Genomic DNA, 23357 nt, shown 5'->3' on the forward strand with positions numbered 1-23357 from the left:
CTGGCATCCGAACCGAGGATTAATTCCTACTCAGAGGAACAAGGACTGTCCTCTCAAATGAAAAAACACAGATTTGAAGAGGAATTACAAACAATAGAGCCAGATCACACGCAAAGGCGGCTCTTTATTCAAAAAGATACTGGGAAGATCAGCACTCTTCCCCCAATCAAGATGAAAAGGAAACTTGCCTTCCAACAAGGAGACAAGCAACCACAAGCAAAGGTGGTAAAGAAAGTAACTCCACCACCTTCTCCACCACCATCAACTCATGCATCACCGGCGCAAACTCCACCATTAACACACTCACCAGCTCATAGCACAATGAGCCAGGATGATCCGGATGCATGGGACCTCTACGACGCTCCAGTATCGGACAATAGCCCAGAGTCGTACCCAACTAAACCGTCACCACCTGAGGACAGTACATCATATGCACAGGTAGTCGCTAGGGCAGCCGAATTCCACAATGTATCACTACATTCGGAACCTATTGAGGATGACTTCCTCTTTAACACCCTGTCCTCCACCCATAGCCATTATCAAAGCCTTCCCATGCTCCCAGGAATGCTAAGGCACTCCAAACAAATATTTCAGGAGCCAGTTAAAGGCAGAGCCATAACTCCAAGGGTGGAGAAAAAATATAAGGCACCACCCACAGACCCTATATTTATTACAACACAACTGACACCGGACTCAGTAGTTGTGGGGGCAGCTCGTAAGAGAGCCAACTCGCATACATCAGGCGACACACCACCTCCGGACAAGGAGAGCCGCAAATTTGATGCAGCAGGAAAAAGGGTTGCAGCACAAGCAGCAAATCAGTGGCGTATCGCCAACTCGCAAGCACTCTTGGCGAGATACGACAGGGCTCATTGGGATGAAATGCAACATTTCATCGAACACCTACCCAAAGAGTTCCAAAAAAGAGCGCAACAGGTGGTGGAAGACGGACAAAGTATCTCGAACAATCAGATACGGTCTTCCATGGATGCAGCGGATTCAGCTGCAAGGACAATAAACACTGCAGTCACAATAAGGAGGCACGCATGGCTGCGCACATCTGGGTTCAAACCTGAAATACAACAGGCTGTGCTCAATATGCCGTTTAATGAACAGCAATTGTTTGGGCCGGAGGTGGTCACTGCCATTGAAAAACTAAAAAAGGACACCGATACAGCCAAAGCCATGGGCGCACTGTACTCCCCGCAGAGCAGAGGCACATTTCGGAAGACACCTTTTAGGGGAGGGTTTCGAGGTCAACACACAGAAACGAACACCTCACAAACAAGACCACCTACCTACCAGGGACTATATCAAAGGGGAGGTTTTCGGGGACAATACAGAGGAGGCCAATTCCCAAGAAATCGGGGAACATTTCAAGGTCCCAAAACCCCTCAAAATAAACAGTGACTCACAAGTCACACAACCCCTTCACACAACACCAGTGGGGGGAAGACTAAGCCAGTTCTACAAATCTTGGGAGGAAATAACAACAGACACTTGGGTCTTAGCAATTATCCAACATTGTTATTGCATAGAATTTCTCCAATTCCCTCCAAACGTCCCACCGAAAACACACAATATGTCAAAACAGCATATGGATCTTCTAGGACTAGAAGTTCAAGCATTACTGCAAAAGGACGCAATAGAATTAGTACCAAGTCTACAGAAAAACACAGGAATTTACTCACTGTACTTTCTAATACCAAAAAAGGACAAAACTCTGAGACTAATACTAGATCTCAGAACACTAAATACCTACATCAAATCAGACCACTTTCACATGGTCACATTACAAGACGTAATCCCACTGCTCAAACAGCAAGACTACTTGACAACATTAGACCTAAAAGATGCGTATTTCCATATACCGATACATCTTTCACACAGGAAATACCTAAGGTTCGTATTCAAAGGAATACATTACCAATTCAAAGTGTTGCCATTCGGAATAACAACTGCGCCAAGAGTCTTTACAAAATGCCTAGCAGTAGTAGCTGCACATATCAGAAGGCAGCAAATACACGTGTTCCCTTACTTAGACGACTGGTTAATCAAAACCAACACGCTAACAAAGTGTTCATATCACACAAAGTATGTCATACAGACCCTTCACAAGCTGGGTTTCTCCATCAACTATGCAAAGTCACACCTTTTGCCGTGCCAAACACAGCAATACTTAGGAGCGACAATCAACACAACAGAAGGGATAGCCACTCCAAGTCCACAAAGGGTTCAAACATTTCACAAGGTAATAACAGGCCATGTATCCAACACAAAAGATACAAGCAAAAATGGTATTAAAACTCCTAGGCATGATGTCTTCATGCATAGCCATTGTCCCAAACGCAAGGTTACACATGCGGCCCTTACAACAGTGCCTAGCATCACAATGGTCACATGCACAGGGTCAACTTCTAGATCTGGTGTTGATAGACCGCCAAACATACATCTCGCTTCTATGGTGGAACAGTACAAATTTAAACAAAGGGCGGCCTTTCCTAGACCCAGTGCCACAATACGTCATAACAACAGATGCTTCCATGACAGGTTGGGGAGCACACCTCAATCAACACAGCATCCAAGGACAATGGGACATACATCAAAGGCAGTTTCACATAAATCACCTAGAACTGTTAGCAGTATTTCTAGCGCTGAAAGCATTTCAGCCCATGATAACCCACAAATACATTCTTGTCAAAACAGACAACATGACCACAATGTATTATTTAAACAAACGGGGGGGACACACTCGACACAGTTGTGTCTCCTAACACAAAAACTATGGCATTGGGCGATTCACAACCACATTCGCCTAATAGCACAATTTATTCCAGGGATCCAAAACCAGCTAGCAGACAATCTCTCTCGGGATCACCAACAAATCCACGAATGGGAAATTCACCCCCAAATACTGAACACTTACTTTCAAATTTGGGGAACACCCCAAATAGACCTATTTGCAACAAAAGAAAACTCAAAATGCCAAAACTTTGCATCCAGGTACCCACACCACCAATCCCAAGGCAATGCTCTATGGATGAATTGGTCAGGGATATTTGCGTACGCTTTTCCCCCTCTCCCTCTCCTTCCATATCTAGTAAACAGATTGAGTCAAAACAAACTCAAACTCATACTAATAGCACCAACATGGGCAAGACAACCTTGGTACACAACACTACTAGACCTGTCAGTAGTACCTCATGTCAAGCTACCCAACAGACCAGATCTGTTAACACAACACAAACAACAGATCAGGCATCCAAACCCAGCATCGCTGAATCTAGCAATTTGGCTCCTGAAATCCTAGAATTCGGACACTTAGACCTCACACAGGAATGTATGGAGGTCATAAAACAAGCTAGAAGACCTTCCACTAGACACTGCTATGCAAATAAATGGAAAAGATTTGTTTGTTACTGCCATAACAATCAAATTCAACCATTACACGCATCTCCAAAAGATTTAGTAGGATATTTACTACATTTGCAAAAATCAAATCTAGCTTTTTCTTCCATAAAGATACATCTCACCGCAATATCTGCTTACCTGCAGATTACTCACTCAACTTCACTATTCAGAATACCAGTCATTAAAGCGTTTATGGAAGGCCTAAAGAGAATTATACCACCAAGGACACCACCTGTTCCTTCATGGAACCTCAACATTGTCTTAACAAGACTCATGGGTCCACCTTTCGAGCCCATGCATTCTTGTGAAATGCAATACTTAACGTGGAAAGTTGCATTTCTCATTGCCATCACATCTCTAAGAAGAGTGAGTGAGATTCAGGCATTTACCATACAAGAACCATTTATTCAAATACATAAAAATAAGATAGTTCTAAGAACAAATCCAAAATTCTTACCAAAGGTTATCTCACTGTTCCACTTAAATCAAACAGTAGAATCACCAGTGTTCTTCCCACAGCCAGATTCCGTAGCTGAAAGAGCACTACATACAGGGAGTGCAGAATTATTAGGCAAATGAGTATTTTGACCACATCATCCTCTTTATGCATGTTGTCTTACTCCAAGCTGTATAGGCTCGAAAGCCTACTACCAATTAAGCATATTAGGTGATGTGCATCTCTGTAATGAGAAGGGGTGTGGTCTAATGACATCAACACCCTATATCAGGTGTGCATAATTATTAGGCAACTTCCTTTCCTTTGGCAAAATGGGTCAAAAGAAGGACTTGACAGGCTCAGAAAAGTCAAAAATAGTGAGATATCTTGCAGAGGGATGCAGCACTCTTAAAATTGCAAAGCTTCTGAAGCGTGATCATCGAACAATCAAGCGTTTCATTCAAAATAGTCAACAGGGTCGCAAGAAGCGTGTGGAAAAACCAAGGCGCAAAATAACTGCCCATGAACTGAGAAAAGTCAAGCGTGCAGCTGCCACGATGCCACTTGCCACCAGTTTGGCCATATTTCAGAGCTGCAACATCACTGGAGTGCCCAAAAGCACAAGGTGTGCAATACTCAGAGACATGGCCAAGGTAAGAAAGGCTGAAAGACGACCACCACTGAACAAGACACACAAGCTGAAACGTCAAGACTGGGCCAAGAAATATCTCAAGACTGATTTTTCTAAGGTTTTATGGACTGATGAAATGAGAGTGAGTCTTGATGGGCCAGATGGATGGGCCCGTGGCTGAATTGGTAAAGGGCAGAGAGCTCCAGTCCGACTCAGACGCCAGCAAGGTGGAGGTGGAGTACTGGTTTGGGCTGGTATCATCAAAGATGAGCTTGTGGGGCCTTTTCGGGTTGAGGATGGAGTCAAGCTCAACTCCCAGTCCTACTGCCAGTTCCTGGAAGACACCTTCTTCAAGCAGTGGTACAGGAAGAAGTCTGCATCCTTCAAGAAAAACGTGATTCTCATGCAGGACAATGCTCCATCACACGCGTCCAAGTACTCCACAGCGTGGCTGGCAAGAAAGGGTATAAAAGAAGGAAATCTAATGACATGGCCTCCTTGTTCACCTGATCTGAACCCCATTGAGAACCTGTGGTCCATCATCAAATGTGAGATTTACAAGGAGGGAAAACAGTACACCTCTCTGAACAGTGTCTGGGAGGCTGTGGTTGCTGCTGCACGCAATGTTGATGGTGAACAGATCAAAACACTGACAGAATCCATGGATGGCAGGCTTTTGAGTGTCCTTGCAAAGAAAGGTGGCTATATTGGTCACTGATTTGTTTTTGTTTTGTTTTTGAATGTCAGAAATGTATATTTGTGAATGTTGAGATGTTATATTGGTTTCACTGGTAATAATAAATAATTTAAATGGGTATATTTTTTTTTTGTTAAGTTGCCTAATAATTATGCACAGTAATAGTCACCTGCACACACAGATATCCCCCTAACATAGCTAAAACTAAAAACAAACTAAAAACTACTTCCAAAAATATTCAGCTTTGATATTAATGAGTTTTTTGGGTTCATTGAGAACATGGTTGTTGTTCAATAATAAAATTAATCCTCAAAAATACAACTTGCCTAATAATTCTGCACTCCCTGTACATTAGACATCAAAAGAGCACTAATGTACTACATTGACAGAACAAAACTAATTAGAAAGACAAAACAACTATTTATTGCCTTTCAAAAACCTCATACAGGAAATCCTATTTCAAAACAAGGCATTGCTAGATGGATAGTTAGGTGCATTCAAACCTGCTATCTTAAAGCAAAGAGAGAGCTGCCTATTACACCAAAGGCACACTCAACCAGAAAGAAAGGTGCTACTATGGCCTTTCTAGGAAATATTCCAATTAGCGAAATATGTAAGGCAGCAACATGGTCTACGTCTCATACATTTACTAAGCACTACTGTGTAGATGTGTTATCTGCACAACAAGCCACAGTAGGTCAAGCTGTACTAAGAACTTTATTTCAAACTACTTCAACTCCTACAGGCTGACCCACCGCTTTTGGGGAGATTACTGCTTACTAGTCTATGCACAGCATGTGTATCTGTAGCTACACATGCCACCGAACGGAAAATGTCACTTACCCAGTGTACATCTGTTCGTGGCATTAGTCGCTGCAGATTCACATGCGCCCACCCGCCTCCCCGGGAGCCTGTAGCCGTTTAGAAGTAGATCTTCAACATTTGTACATTTGTAAATATATTACTTTAACCTTCATTTTGTACATACGTATTCATTCCATTGCATGGGCACTATTACTAGCATACACAACTCCTACCTCACCCTCTGCGGGGAAAACAATCTAAGATGGAGTCGACGCCCATGTGCAATGGAACCGAAGTGGGAGGAGTCCCTCGGTCTCGTGACTCGAAAACACTTCTTCAAAGAAAAACAACTTGTAACACTCCGAGCCCAACACCAGACGGCGGACTGTGCACAGCATGTGAATCTGCAGCGACTAATGCCACGAACAGATGTACACTGGGTAAGTGACATTTTCCATACCCATACATCCATCTCACAGAAAATACCTCAGGTTTGTCATACAGGGCAAACATTACCAATTCAAGGTATTGCCCTTCAGGATAACAACAGCACCCAGAGTATTTACAAAATGCCTCGCTGTAGTAGCCGCTCATATAATGAGACATCACATGCACATATTCCCATATCTCGACGATTGGCTAATAAAAGCCAACCCTCAACATCGGTGTCAAAATCACACACAGTATGTAATAGATACCCTACACAAACTAGGGTTCTCTATAAATTACCAAAAATATCACAACCATCCCGACTAGAACAATACTTGGGAGCAATACTCAACACACACAGAGCAATTGCCACTCCAAGCCCACAAAGAGTTCAATCATTCCAAACCATGGTATCAAACATACAACCAAATCAGCACTACACAGTCAGATTTGTAATGAAACTCCTTGTTCTTGGCATCATGCATCGCAATCGTCCCAAACACGCAGCTACACATTCGGCCCTTAAAGCAGTGCCTTGCAAAACAGTGGATGCAGGCACAGGGTCAACTCCAAGATCTAGTGTTGATAGACCGCCAAACACACTATTCGCTTCAATGGTGGAACCCAGTAAATTTAAACAAAGGGCGGCCTTTTCAAGACCCTGTGCCTCACGCCATGCTCACAACAGATGCGTCAATGATTGGGTGGGGAGCACACCTCAACAATCACAATATACAAGGGCAATGGGACAGTCAACAAAGACAACTACACAAAAATCATTTAGAACTGTTAGCGGTCTTCCTAGCACTAAAAGCTTTTCAACCTCTTCTAGTTCACAAACACATTCTTGTCAAAACAGACAATATGACAATAATGTACTACCTAAACAAATGGGGGAACACACTCATCACTACTATTCCTCCTAGCACAAAAGATTTTGCATTGGGCAATTCACAACAACATTCGCCTAATAGCGCAATATATTCCAGGCATTCACAATCAATTAGCCAGCAAACTCACAAGTGGGAAATGAATCCCCAGATACTACAAGAATACTTTCATCACTGGGGGACACCAGACATAGATCTGTTCGCAACAAAATGCAAAATGCCAAAACTTCGCATCCAGGTACCCACAACCTCAGTCCAAAAGCAATGCTCTATGGATCAGTTGGTACCGTATATTTGCTTACGCTTTTCCCCCTCACCCACTCATTCCTTTCCTAGTCAACAAAATAGGTCAAAACAAACTCAAACTAACACTCATAGCACCAACGTGGGCACGCCAGCCGTGGTACACCACACTGTTGGACCTCTCAGTAGTACCTCATATCAAACTCCCAAACAGACCAGATCTTTTAACACAACACAACAGATCAGACACCCCAATCCAGCAACGCTCAACCAAGCAATCTGGCTCGTGAAGTCTTGGAGTTTGGCTATCTGAATCTTCCAAATGAATGTATGGAAGTCGTTAAACAGGCAATGTTATTATGCTAATAAATAGAAAAGGTTTGTTTTCTACTGCCAGGCAAACCAAATCACACCGTTAGATGCCTCCATACAAGAAATTGTGAGTTATTTACTACACCTACAAAAAGCAAATCTCGCTTTTTTTTCCATCAAAATTCATCTCACTGCAATCTCTGCTTACTTGCAGATTAAACACACAAAATCACTTTTTAGAATACCAGTTATTAAAGCCTTTATGGAAGGACTAAAAAGAATCATACCTCCAAGAACCCCATTGGTACCCTCGTGGAATATTTATATTGTACTGACACAACTCATGGGTCCACCTTTTGAACCAATGCATTCATGCCAAATCCAATTGTTAACTCTTAACTTGGAAGGTAGCATTTCTAATAGTCATCACTTCACTACGAAGAGTTAGCGAAATCCAGGTGTTCACTATTGAAGAACCCTTTATACAAGTACACAAACATAAAGTAGTTCTCCGCACAAATCCAAAATTTCTGCCAAAAGTCATTTCACCGTTTCATTTAAACCAAACTGTGGAGCTCCCAGTCTTCTTCCCACTGCCAGACTCAGTAGCAGAAAGAGCGCTGCATACATTAGACATAAAAAGAGCACTAATGTATTATATAGACAGAACAAAACCATTTCGTAAAACTAAGCAATTGTTCATCGCTTTCCAAAAACCCCATACTGGTAACCATATATCCAAACGGGGCATAGCCAGATGGATAGTTAAATGCATACAAACTTGTTACCGAAAAGCTAAAAGAGAGCTACTCATTACACCAAAGGCACACTCCACTAGAAAGAAAGGAGCAACAATGGCCTTTCTAGGTAACATACCAATGACAGAAATTTGTAAGGCAGCCACTTGGTCTACACCTCATACGTTTACCAAACACTACTGTGTAGATGTGTTAGCAACACAACAAGCCACAGTAGGACAGGCTGTACTAAGAACATTATTTCTAACAACTTCAACTCCTACAGGCTGACCACCGCTTTTGGGAGGATTACTGCTTTGTAGTCTATGCACAGCATGTGTATCTGCAGCTACACATGCCATTGAACGGAAAGTGTCACTTACCCAGTGTACATCGGTTTGTGGCATGTTCCGCTGCAGTTTCACATGCGGCGTCCCACCTCCCCGAGAGCCTGTAGCCGTTGAAGTTGCAATTACAAAATGTATATATGTAAATAAACATTCCTATAGCACAAACTATGTACATACATATCTATTCCATTGCATGGACATCTTTACTATTCTCATTCTACCACTTCTACCTCACCCTATGCGGGAAACAATCTAAGATGGAGTCGATGCCCATGCGCAATGGAGCCGAAAGGGAGGAGTCACTCAGTCCCCTGACTTGAAAAGACTTCTTCGAAGAAAAACAACTTGTAACACTCCGAGCCCAACACTAGATGGCAGGAACAGTGCACAGCATGTGAATCTGCAGCGGAACATGCCACGAACAGATGTATACTGGGTGAGTGACACATATATATATATATATATATATATATATATATAATATTTATATTTTAAAGGAAATGCCTCTCCTCACAGGCATTCAAAAAGATCGCACTCCAAAGTTTCAGATGCAAGTAAAGTTTAATGACGCATTTCGATCAACAGATCTTCATCATAGCGAGGAGACAAGAAGCGCTATTAACCAGTATTTTGGGGGGGGGAGGGGTTGGTCCCCTTTTATGAATTCAACGAAATATCTGTTTTCCATGATGATGGTACTTTACCGGTTTGTATTGCTCTGATTAATAAATTGTGTAATAGTGAGCTCCACAAGGATGATTCTGCTTTTAAGACATCGAAGAGGGTGCCGTTTGGACCAGCAGCCTGTGGTGATTTATCATTTTTAATAAGTTGTAAGGAAATGCCTCCTTGGCATGGTTACCCCCTGACTTTTTGCCTTTGCTGATGCTAAGTTTTGATTTTAAAGTGTGCTGAGGCCTGCTAACCAGGCCCCAGCACCAGTGTTCTTTCCCTAACCTGTACCTTTGTTTCCACAATTGGCACACCCTGGCATCCAGGTAAGTCCCTTGTAACTGGTACCCTTGGTACCAAGGGCCCTGATGCCAGGGAAGGTCTCTAAGGGCTGCAGCATGTCTTATGCCACCCTGGGGACCCCTCACTCAGCACAGACACACTGCTTGCCAGCATGTGTGTGCTAGTGGGGATAAAAAGACTAAGTCGACATGGCACTCCCCTCAGGGTGCCATGCCAACCTCACACTGCCTATGAAGTATAGATAAGTCACCCCTCTAGCAGGCCTTACACCCCTAAGGCAGGGTACACTATACCATAGGTGAGGGCATAAGTGCATGAGCACTATGCCCCTACAGTGTCTAAGCAAAACCGTAGACATTGTAAGTGCAGGGTAGCCATAAGAGTATATGGTCTGGGAGTCTGTCATGCACAAACTCCACAGCACCATAATGGCTACACTGAAAACTGTGAAGTTTGGTATCAAACTTCTCAGCACAATAAATGCACACTGATGCCAGTGTACATTTTATTGTAACAAACACCCCAGAGGGCACCTTAGAGGTGCCCCCTGAAACCTTAACCGACTACCTGTGTAGGCTGACTGGTTTTAGCAGCCTGCCACACACCAGACATGTTGCTGGCCACATGGGGAGAGTGCCTTTTGTCACTCTGGGGCTAGTAACAAAGCCTGTACTGGGTGGAGGTGCTTCTCACCTCCCCCTGCAGGAACTGTAACACCTGGCGGTGACCCTCAAAGGCTCACCCTCTTTGTTACAGTACCCCAGGGCACTCCAGCTAGTGGAGTTGCCCGCCCCCTTCGGCTACGGCCCCACTTTTGGCGGCAAGGCCGGAGGAGATAATGAGAAAAACAAAGAGTCGTCACTGGCCAGTCAGGGCAGCCCCTAAGGCATCCTGAGTTGAGGTGACTGACTTTTAGAAATCCTCCATCTTGCAGATGGAAGATTCCCCCAAAAGGGATAGGAATGTGCCCCCCTCCCCTCAGGAGGAGGCACAAAGAGGGTGTAGCCACCCTCAGGGCTAGTAGCCATTGGCTACTAACCCCCCAGACCTAAACACACCCCTACATTCAGTATTTAGAGGCTCCCCAGAACCTAGGAACTCGGATTCCTGCAACCCAAGAAGAAGAGGACTGCTGAACTGAAAACCTGCAGAGAAGATGGAGACACCAATTGCTTTGGCCCCAGCTCTACCGGCCTGTCTCCCCACTTCTAAAGACACTGTTCCAGCGACGCGTTCCCAGGGTCCAGCAACCTCTGGAGCCTCAGAGGACTACCCTGTATCTAAGAGGACCAAGAACTCCTGAGGACAGCGGCTCTGTTCCACAAAGACTGCAACTTTGCAACAAAGAAGTAACTTTGAACCAACACACGTTTCCCGTCTGAAGCGTGAGACTTTGCACTCTGCACCCGACGCCCCTGGCTCGACTTGTGGAGAACAAACACCACAGGGAGGACTCCTCAGCGACTACGAGACCGTGAGTAGCCAGAGTTGACCCCCCTGAGTCCCCACAGCGACGCCTGCAGAGGGAATCCCTAGGCTCCCCCTGACCGCAACTGCCTGCTTTAAAGACCCGACGCCTGTTAAAGACTCTGCACCCGCAGCCCCCAGGACCTGAAGGATCCGACGTCCAGTGCAGGAGCGACCCCCTGGTGGCGCTCTCCCTTGCCCAGGTGGTTGTTACCCCGAGGAACCCCTCCCCCCCCCCCCCCCCCCCCCCCCCCCTTGCCTGCCTGCATCGCTGAAGAGACCCCTTGGTCTCCCATTGATTTCTATTGCAAACCCGACGCTTGTTTGCACACTTCACCGGTCGCCCCGTGCCGCTGAGGGTGTACTTTCTGTGTGGGCTTGTGTGTCCCCCCGGTGCCCTACAAAACCCCCCTGGTCTGCCCTCCGAAGACGCGGGTACTTACCTGCTGACAGACTGGAACCGGGACACCCCCTTTTCCATTGAAGCCGCTGAGGGTGTACTTTCTGTGTGGGCTTGTGTCCCCCCCGGTGCCCTACAAAACCCCCCTGGTCTGCCCTCCGAAGACGCGGGTACTTACCTGCTGACAGACTGGAACCGGGACACCCCCTTTTCCATTGAAGCCTATGCCTTTTGGGCACCACTTTGACCTGTGCACCTGACTGGCCCTGAGCTGCTGGTGTGAAACTTTGGGGTTGCTTTGAACCCCCAACGGTGGGCTACTTTGGACCCAAACTTGAACCCCGTAGGTTGTTTACTTACCTGCAAAAACTAACAAACACATACCTCCCCCAGGAACTGTTGAAAATTGCAGTGTCTAGTTTTAAAATTGCTATATGTCATTTATGTGAAAACTGTATATGCTATTTTCCTAATTCAAAGTTCCTAAAGTACCTACCTGAAATACCTTTCATTTGAAGTATTAATATTAAATCTTGAACCTGTGGTTCTTAAAATAAACTAAGAAAATATATTTTTCTGTACAAAAACCTATTGGCCTGGAATTGTCTGAGTGTGTGTTCCTTATTTATTGCCTGTGTGTGTACAACAAATGCTTAACACTACCCTCTGATTAGCCTACTGCTCGACCACACTACGACAAAATAGAGCATTAGAATTCTTTTTGCCACTATCTTACCTCTAAGGGGAACCCTTGGACTCTGTGCATACTATTCCTTACTTTGAAATAGTGCAATGAGAGCCAACTTCCTACATAAGTCTTTTGTTACTTTTTATGATACATCTAGTGTTATGTTTCAGTAGTTCAGCATTGGGGTTTACATAATGTTAGTACTTGAATGAAGATTCTTTATTTGTTTTTCTAGGATGCATTTAGGACAAAGTAATCATTAGCTGACTTGTATGACTTAAGTTCCCTTTAAGATCAAATACCAAAATTCGTTTGTAGTTTTTAATTTAATTGCTACAATTAGTTTGATCCAGGCTTTTTCTTATTATCTTATATGAATTACCTTAGTTTCCTCTTGTGCCGTTTTGCTAAAGTAATTGCAAGACTCATAGTGCCTTGGTACATGGAGGAGTTTGTGTAGTTGGATTAATGGGCAGAATTGGCAGATATAAATTGTACGCTCAATTTTAACAAAACTTCCCATTCGGTGAGCAGGTCTAATGATTGGTGATTATTATGAAGAGGGCCACAGTCTTTGTATGAAGTCTTGACTGATAAAAATTTATAATTGAGGACGAGTTCCTTTTAATTTCTGTACACTTAATTTATTTTATATTTTGTATTGGCATTTCACCACTATACGGTTCCATAGTTTTGGAAATATTACCGAGCATTACAACCGTATCAAGCCAAATGTGGAATTCTAAATGTTGCCAAGGCCATTCGGAGCGGTTGTAGGACATTACCACGCGTTCCTTCACCACGCACATTTTTACAGCGCACATTTTAACAACGCATACCACTACCACACATTTAAATTAATTCACATGTGAAATACCTTCAGCACGCAATCTACTACCACGCTAACTGTTAAAGAAACATCCAGTCAGTCTAACACTGCCACCTACTGTTCAAAATGTATACATGAATTCTTAATACGTTGTTAACAAAATGTACATGTTAAAAAAATAAAAAAAACATTTATGCCCATTACAGGTTCGCTACCATATTTTTGGGGAGCGATCTCCAAGCTCCTTTTTTTTTTTTTTTTTTTTTTTTTTAAATTACCCTCCAAAATATATAAATGGAATTAAAAGAAAATCGATATTCCAGACTACCTCAGGGGAGTCCTCAACTGACGGATTTTTAGTGGGATGGATATAATAAATTTCTGTTTAAATCACCCATAATTACTACCAACATTTGCTGTGACATTTCAGGATGTTCTCCAGCTCGGTGAGGGTGGAATCAAGTTTGGCTTTGCTTTTAATATACTTTAATGAATAATACACCTTTGCTATCAATATGTATGTAGTGCTATTTATTCTCAGATTATTGTTTATTAAAATTGATAGACTGCTACTAGACTGATCCATTTTGCTTTTTGAAGCATATATTTCTTATGAGTTTTACAGATCTCTTATTGCTGTTGTTTTTTCTTTTTTTCTTACTGTTCACACATGTTAAGACCACCTCATTTTTTATAAATTGTTTGCATGCTACTAGGAATACGTGTCTGAGAAATAGCGGGATAGTGGCTGCACCTGAGATCAGTAGAAATCGGAGTACAGGGTTCCCCATAGATAGACCAAGGTCACCAAGGCACTTCTATATTTAGAAGCTAGAAACCTCACACAGCCACTGGATGTCATGCTTCATCAGCGGGTCTGCTCCTTGTCGGACTGACTCTCCAGTGTCTGACGGGCCCAACAAGGGGGCTCTGTGCCAGAGGTCTTTTAAAGTGCGTGCCAAGAAAAAGGGGTAGGAAAAAATTCAGACCTACTTAAGAAAGCGGAGAGCTGGGGAAAATAGATCAAAATTGGCTCGAGAACCGCACTGCAACAAATTTATTGTACGTGGTAGATCTTGGTCAAGGTTAAAAACAAAGGGGAGAAGAAAGGAAATAATGTTCCACTACTCTGTCCAACTAAGTGAAAGGCAAAGGGACATGAACTCTAACCCCAATTACAGGTCAACATGTTTCACGCCTTGGTAGTCACTGTGGATCAAGTGGCGTTTCATCAGGACCATAAGAAAATGAAACTACCCAAATGAGTGTGAACATAAAGAAAAAGCTGTAACTTACATAGAAAACTACACAAAAAATTACCGCAACGGGGTTAGCCCCCCCCCCCAAATATTAAGGGAAGGGCATCATGGGCATAATGCAGGCCGAGAGACTGCCTCTCCTGGGAAGACGTGCTAAAGACTGCCAGGAAAATACACAATAGGTGCCTGCAAGGGAGAGAGGTGTTTTCTTCCTCCTGCGGGAAGCCACATGGGGTTTAGCCCAAAAGTCGAGCTTCAAAGGAGGAGTCGCCATTTAGGGTCAAATGTTTATCACTTGGGAGAGGGGCTACTGTAGTGTTTAGGCACACAGGCTGGCACTGGAGAGAGGAAAAGGCAGTTGTCAAGACGGATTTTCCAGAGACATGTAGCTCCTTGGTTGCCACACCACTGGGAGTAGACTAGGGAGCTCTGAGTGTTGAGAGAAGGGTTGAGAGTGGGAAGGGTGGTGCATCCTGGGATAGCCAGAAGCCACACTTCTAGGAAGTGGCCATCAGGAACAAGTGAACCTGGTAGCTCATTGGAGACGAACAGCATCCTACCCTGAGGGCATTTGCTGAACATAAAGAGGGCAGTCCTGGCACCCAGAACTCAGATCTCAACATGCTTGGAAGAAGGACTGCACTACTGCATCGAGGGACCAGCAAAGAGAGACTGCACCAACAAGGACTGCAGCTGGTGGCTAACGTAGAAAGGGACTGTTCCTCATGTGTCCTGCTTGGGGAGAAGCTGAGCCAGAGCCATGTCAAACCCAGAGACTCCAGGGGCCATACAAATGGCCTCCTGTTCGCTGCACAGTGATCAAACAGCTGAAGGACCCTACTGGAGCAAGTTGATATCCCAAGGTCTTCATGCCACTACCACCGCTGAGGACCAAGACCAATGCACAGAGTTGCAACGAGTTGTCTGAACCCGGGAGTGCTGTTGTAGGGTTGCTGTGGACCCTCAGAAGGGAAGTTATCGACCCAGGAAGGATTAGCCTGTGACAGCAGACCACTGGACTCTGGCCAGACTAGAGAGGCTCTCGTGGGGGGATGACCCTGCAAACAGGACCCCCTCACCATCTTAGTGGACCAAGGAATCCCTGCAGGAAGACCCCCCTCAACCTCATTACATCCATGGAGCATCTTCAGCATCCTTCATCCCTTGCATCTCAACTAAATAAGGATGCATTGCAGCGGGGATAAAGTACCTGAAACTGCTGAAGGACTACTGCTTCTGTGAAGATAACTGTCCCCCTGGCCTATTGCTGCTGGATTTGGCTGCCTCTAGATACTTGTAACCGATCACATTGACACTTAAGATTTCCTTGAAAAAGTTAAGTGTCCAATTTGTGGGCTTTGTGAAGGCGTGTTCACAGTTAAGTGAAATTTGCTTTGAATTATCATTGCTTGTAAAGTCTAAATCTCTAGAACCCTCTGGTGGATCTTTTTCGTTTTAGTGACTAAAATCTTATTTAAAAAAAAAAAATACAGTCTGAATTTATAAAATGGTGTCAGATTTCTTGAGTCGTGTCAATTTCTTCTTAATTTGTAATGATGCTTTTTCAGTGCTTTACATTTGTTCCTCCGTGTAAGCCTTACTACTCAGTGCAGCATCTACCCAGGATTTTCCTGAGGGTTTGATAGATGAAACCCAAGGGTCCTAAAGGGGTTGGTAATTGTATTACACAGTGACGTTGAATAACCACACCATATAATACATCCCATTTCCTCACACCGTCCCTCTTAGGCCATTGCACTGAAGTATGCAAAAATGTGATAGATGGAATGCTTGAATTGATCTTAGCCACTAGTAATTACTTCAGGTTGAAACCTAGTCCAATATTATGTTGCACGTTTTCTACCCCATTACAGCTCCCTCTGGCACATATTCACGGACCAAAGATCCGTGGAGGTCTCCAGTCAGGACATCACCTGAGGTGTACTCTCTGCAACATCTGTGCCTCCAGACCCTTTCTTGGGGTCTGCTCTGATCCCGGAGCCAACTTCCAGTCTAGCACTTAAATCCATGGTGGTCCCTGTGACATCGACACCAGCACAATATGATGATTTCATACCCATCTCCCTATGTGACTCTGAGCTGAATCCATCTCAGCCTCGACAGGGACTTCACCTCAACGCCATAGAGATACACCAGGCTCCAGTTCATTCCCACTTAAACAGAACAACGCCCCTGTCCTGGAGCTGCACCCCAGCACTCCACCAACTGTTTGGTTCAGAATCTAACAAGAGGCAATAAGCCTTTAAGGATGACAGTTGTGAGGAAAGAGAGTACTTTCCCCAACAGTATAAGTATTATAAGCTGCATATGAATTCACAAGATGCCAGTGGATTGCACGGTTTCCCAACCACTGGTTTGTGTTCTCCTTCTGGACCACCTGCAGGGAAAAGTGCCTCTTCGCTGTAGTTAACTTGCAATTGACCACTATGGAGGTCAAAACCAATGTTCTGACAGATTTTACAACCTGTACAGCCGTCATCAGATGCTTTACTCCCATTTAATGAGTCCTCGAATTACAAGCTTATTGGCATCTGATGTAAGCCCTGTTCCCGCCCGCTAGTAAACAGACAGGTTGTCGTCAGATGATGCTCTACACCAAAGACTATGGTGGCTGACGTATCCACAAGTAGGATTAACCACAGTTCTTTCCCCACATCCCCTTCTTAGAGGGAGTCCAAATGCCTTGAGAACTTTGCAAAGCGGATATTTTCCTTGCCCACGCTTGGCCTCTTGTCAGTCAAATACAGCTGCCTACTGAGGTGATATATCCATGCTTTATGGAACATGGTTGGTGAGATCTTGTTGGCAGTCTGAGGAGTTTAAGGTAATTTGGCTCACATCATCCAGGATGATCGGGATCCCGCAGAATATATTATCTGCTCTGGGCTGGATACTACTCACTGCTTGGGTAGAGCAGTTGAAGTAGCATGGTGCTTCGAAGGTGCCCCTAGATGTGATCCAACGGCTTCTCTAGAGACGTGCAAGCCTCTATCATGGACATGCCATTTGATGGGACTTGCCTGTTTGGCGAGAAGTCTGATTTTTATCATTGTAATCATTTAAAGCAAGCTGCATGTTCCCTTGGCCTTCCTATTCCCCTTCCTATTCCCCGGTGAGACACCCTCACTGGTTTCGCCCCTTTTGATGCTACTCCAGAGGATTAGCGTATCACCTGCCCAGGACTCAACGTCCCAACAGCAAACATCCCATTTCTTTTGGGATCGGGGCGGAGACCAAGCAGACAACGCCCAGGCCGTCAAGGGCAGCGACTGTCCCAGTCACCCATCCACAATGCCACTTTATTTTGCCCTTAGCAGCACATGAGAATTGTGTGGGAGGCAGGATCGGACACTTCCTACATGGGTGGCAAAATAGACCACCTGCCAGTATGCCTCGCCATTCCTTTTCAGCCCACCGCACCTCACATGAACATCCCAACATCTCGAAGAGGAGAGCATGTCTATCTTCCTTCAAGAGGTGTAGGCTCTTTTGGTCAAGGGAACCATAAAGGGTGATCCAGTCCAGGAAATTGGGTCTGTCTGTTTCTTTAGGTATTTCCCCATGAAGGACAGACTTTAGTTCCATTTTGAATCTCCGCCCTGTGACTGCCTTTTGGAGGAAGGCCAAATTCAAGAGGCCAGCGTGTGCATGTGTTCTGTCTGACCTGGATTCAGGTGACTGGATGGTAGCTTTGGATCTACAGGATGTGTACTTTCATATTCCCATCCTGCAGTCCCACAGATGTATGTGGCTCAAGGTAGGTCATTAGCATTTCCCTTTTGCTGTGCTCCCCTTAGACCTCACCAGTGCCCCTACGGTGTTCACAAAAGTGATGCCACTGGTTGCAGCAGATGTTCTTAGGTTACGGATACCAGTTTTCCTCTACATCGACTAGCTATTGAAGGCGGGCATTCCACAGTCTATCGTAGACCACCTCAAGATGACGGCAAGCCTCCTAACATTGTTGGGGTTCACTATCAATGTCCCAAAGTCATACCTAACTTCTTTGCAAAGGCTCTCTTTTATTGGCGCCTCGCTGGAGACAGTGCAGCTTCAGATGTTCACTCCATCACATGTCCGAGAAATTCAGGTTATGATCCCAGTGTTTCAGCCTTGGGTCAAGGTCTTGGTGAGAGCAGCGTTTAGATTTCCGGCCATCCTCCATTCTGCTAGTTGACTATGCCAGGAGGCATATGCGTGCTGTGCAATGGAACTTGGAAGTCTCTGTGGGCCCATACTTGGCTCTATAATCTAGGCCTCATCCCCCTCCAGGCATCCCTGTCTGGGTTTTAGAACACTGTTCCAGGTCAGGTTTTGGCCCTTTCTCCCTGCCCATATGGATGTTCACAGTACATAACTGTTAGAAGTCACTCTCTGGTGGCAAGTAAAGATGCCCCTTCTTGAGAGTAAGGAGGAAGGGGGGGGGGGGGTGGAAGAGAATGATGAATCCCTCCAAATCTCCACTGACAGTAAAAACACTGGGAGCACTTCTGATAGTACACCGGGAGATGGGGAAAGTGAAGATGCTGAACTCTAGAAGTTGGCTAAGAGGATAGAATTGGAGTCCAAAGAGCTGAAATGGGCCTAGGACACATATCTGGTGGCAGCACAGTTTTAAAAAGGGAGAAAAAAGAAGCTTTTGACACTAAGAGCCTCAAAGGGATTATCCCCAAATATGTAGAAGATGATGCTATCACCAAGTGGTTTACAGCCTTTGAGAGGGCTTGTGAAATGAAAAAAACTCTGCCAAATGTTTTGGAGTTCTCTAATCTGGGAGCTGTTCTCTGGAAAGTTTATGGATAGGCTCCTGACACTGAATGAGGCAGATACTGAGTCCTATGACTGCATGAAGGATACCCTGATTGAGGGCTTTGGACTCACCACTGAGGAATACAGGATCAGGTTCAGGGAGACTAGAAAAACCTCTGGCCAATCCTGGGTAGACTTTGTTCACTTCTCAGTCAGAAGACTGGGTGGCTGGTTAAAAGGCAACCAGGTGCAATACTATGATGGGCTTTATAAACTTATTAACTTATTATGAAAGAACATCTGTTAAGTAACTGTGTTTTTGAAAACCTGCATTAGTACCTTGTAGACCTATGTCCAATTTCTCCGCAAGTATTGGGAAAGAAGGCAGAACACTGGGTCAAGACTAGGATATCCAAGACAGCTCATTATGGGGTTGACCAAAAGAAAGGGGTTTCTAAGCCCTCTTGGGAAAGATATTGACCAGTCTAAAGATAAAAACAAAGTCTTCTAAAGGCCTCAAAAGCCTATTCAAGAGGGTGGGCCCCAAGACAAAACACAGAGCAAGGGTGGGGTACCAGGGTAGGAACTGGGATCCCAAGAAGGCTTGGTGCTTCAATTGCAAAGCCAATGTGCCCCAAATTGGCGCCCCTGCCGGTCCCAAAAAGAATCCCCCCTAGTGCCCCATCTGCTCCAGGTGGGCCCTGACCATGTCAGAGAGCTCCCAGAAACAACTTTATTCTCTTTAGTAGCTTTCCTGACTGTCTGGCCAAGTAACCTGGAGAAGTACAGACAACAGCCTTGTATTCATGGGATCAAAGTTGAAGCACGGAGGGAAACAGGTGCAAGTGTCACCTTGGTGACTGAGAAATTGACATCCCCAGAAAGGTATCTGACTGGTGGAACTTTCACCGTTATCAATGCTGACAACCAAGCTAGGTTCCATCCCATGGCAATGGTGTTCTTAAAGTGGGGGAGGGGGTAGCTGGCCAAATGAAGGTGGTGGTATCCTCTGCAATTCCTGTAGCTTGTCTGCAAGGAAATGTAGAGTCCTCAGCATGGGCTGAGGTCGAAAGAAAGACCCATGCAGCTTTGCTGGGTGCATCTGAATTGGTGTGTGTGGAAAAACAAGACCACAATGCAAAGCCCAGGGTGAAAATGAGGTGTTGGAGCCTTCCAAGATAAAAGACCGGAAGTCCATAAGGCGAAGACCTATCATCTGTTGAGGGAACTGAGCAATCATCTCTTGAGGGAACTGAGCCACAGGCAGTTGGGCCTTACACAGCAGAGCAAGGGCAGATATGGCCCTGCAGGTCTGGTGATGGCAGGCTGGCTAAAACTACTCACTCTCCACACACTGGTAGTTGGTGGGTTTTCAGGGGGCACCTTTGAGGTGCCCTCTGTGTGCATTTATTAATAACTCCAGCACAGGCATCAGTGAGTCTTTATGAATACAAGATGCTTGATACCAACCATCCCTATTTTCAGTGAAGCCATCATGTAGCTGTGGAGCTCGTATTGACTAGTGTCCAGCACATGGGTGTAAAATGGCTTACCTGTCCACTCACTATTCTACGAATCGATAAAGACATAGCAGGGGCGTATCTGCACTGGCAGATATGTCCTCTCATGTAATATAATGCACCCTGCTTTAGGGCTGTAAGGCCTGTTGTATGGGTGACTTGCATACATTGCACGCAGTGTTAGGGAATAGGGCACACAGGCTGTGTGCCGTGTTTTCACTTTTACCTGCACCAAGACACACAGCCTGCAATGGCAGTCTGCATGAGCTAGGTGAGGGGTCCCTGAGGGTGGCACAATACATGCTGCAGCTCTTGGGGACCCTCTTTGGTACCCATGCACTAGATCCCAGAGTTACCATTTATTAGGGACTTATGTGGGGGTCAGTGGTGTTGCAATTGGAGAACAATTGCACATTTTTAAGGAAAGAAAGCTGAAAAAGTGGGGATACTATGTAAAAAAGAAAATAGCACTTTCTTACACCATTTAAGATCAGAAAATGTGAGATGGAAGCACTTTGAATACACATGTCTTTATTTTCTTGGAATGTTAAGATGTATTTGTATATGGATTTCTATCCTTATCACTGCATTGCAATTCCATTTAGTAGCATCGTTTTGTAGTGAAGGTGACCCTTGTTGTCCTAACATGTTTGTTGACTCCAGCTATCAATTCAACCTCAATAGTGTTCACACACATGATAAAGCATTAGACATGCAGTCCTGCATTGCCTCCAAAATATTGGGCAAGTTTATCATTTTCACTGAGTCTAAATCAGACTCAATTTTGTAGCTTGATCTTCATGTTTTTGTTTAGAATTTGGGCACTCGATTTACCATTATGAACATTTTAGAGTAATTGGAAGGTCATCAATCAGCAAATTGAGTGCTTACAACAATAGTGTTGTCTGTGGTGTTAAGGCATGTCTTAACTGTCTTATATTTGATTGTTTTTTTGCTTTTTGTGTGGTCATTTTTATAAATTGCATGTTCTTAAAAAAATAACCTATTCCCTCATGAGTGACCCGTCAAATTCCAGTGTGGGTAATAATTTCTGTTGCTGGACATACTGCAACCTGAAATTATCCCCAGATAAATTTCAGCAGCTCTGACCTGTCAGCCTGAGTATACATTTACGGGAAAGACGAGGATAGCGCCAAAATTGAATACGTGTTATATAGACCAATTGAAAGTCTGAAGCGCGATAGTCGGAAAGGCGAGACTGGACCCATTCTCCAAAGGGGTGACTCAATACAATAACAGAACAAATATATGAGAGAAGCAGGCCACGTTGGAAAAATGAAAAGTTAAATCTTGTGAAAGAAAGAATCTGTATACTTATGAACTCTTCCTGAAGAAGGTGGGATGAACCAACTGAAAATCACTGAAATGCTTGGCCGACAGTTTCTTAGAGTGCATGTGACACAGTTTTTTGAGTGCACATGAGAGAATTATTTTAGTGGTAGTATTTTAGAGTGTATATGAGGAAGGAATTTTTTAAGTATTGAATTGTATGTTCATACTGCAGAGGTTATATTGTGTATTTATTAAAATTAAATAAAAAAACAATGAGAAAACAAGAACATATTGTGGTCTAACTAGGGCATTTTATTTGGAATAGGCTTTGGATGCGGCTATGAATGAGGAGTTAGTCTTTTTTACAACATTTGTGTAGCAGCAATAAATCTTAAGTTTATAGGCTTTATGATAATTCCCAAAGGGAAATTTTCTTGTTTGTGTATATACTCTAACCCTGTCCCTTTGGGAGTATAACCGGTACCTCTCTAATTTGTTTTGAATGATACAGGACATACCACATGATAGTTCTTTCCATGTTCAATTATAACATCACCAGCATTCAATAGGAGCATGTAATTTAACTGTACATGGTGATGAACAGGCCCAGCCTTGTGACATATATTCCTGCTCATAACACATAAATCAACGATATCTTCAGCTTTTTTGTTTACTGCCCTTTTCCAAGGGTTAATTCTTTTGTGTTTTGCACAACTTTTTATATATTTTTTTATAATGATGGCATATAAAATACTTTATTATTTCTGCTTCTACAGATGGTCGTCCACTCTATGTGCTGAGACTGGGACAGATGGACACAAAAGGTTTAGTGCGTGCTCTTGGAGAGGAATCCCTCCTTCGACATGTAAGTTTGCAGAGTAGTTGCATGTTTGATTGCTTGCAGGACAATCCTAAGCTGTAGTTGTTTTAGGACCATTTTGGAAAAAATCTTGCACATGAACTTTATGCACTTTTGAAAGACTTGGATAGCAGTGTAGGTAGTATGTCTTGTGCTCGCATTTTCCCCTCAGACTTGAATTGTTTTCATTTTACTACTTCATCCAAATATGCTACTCTTTAACACAATTTCTTTGCCGTTAGGTACTTTCAATAAACGAAGAAGGTCTGAGACGCTGTGAAGAAAACACAAAAGTCTTTGGTCGACCAATAAGGTAAGAATAAAAAAGTAAAGTTAAGAAGTTAAAGTTGTGCTTTC

At 44.1% G+C, this 23357-nt stretch overlaps 1 protein-coding gene across 2 annotated transcripts in view; it reads left to right on the plus strand.

The window, feature by feature from the left end:
- The window catches only part of SEC14L1 (SEC14 like lipid binding 1), a 443723-nt gene that overhangs the window by 192195 nt on the left and 228171 nt on the right, over positions 1 to 23357 (plus strand). For both annotated transcript variants that reach the window (XM_069200247.1, XM_069200248.1), the window contains 2 exons: positions 22918 to 23006; positions 23243 to 23313. In XM_069200247.1, coding sequence (XP_069056348.1) covers positions 22918 to 23006; positions 23243 to 23313 — 160 coding nt within the window. The remainder of the gene's footprint in view (positions 1 to 22917; positions 23007 to 23242; positions 23314 to 23357) is intronic.

Source organism: Pleurodeles waltl, chromosome 7 (assembly GCF_031143425.1).
Source record: "Pleurodeles waltl isolate 20211129_DDA chromosome 7, aPleWal1.hap1.20221129, whole genome shotgun sequence".
Lineage (NCBI taxonomy): Eukaryota > Metazoa > Chordata > Amphibia > Caudata > Salamandridae > Pleurodeles > Pleurodeles waltl.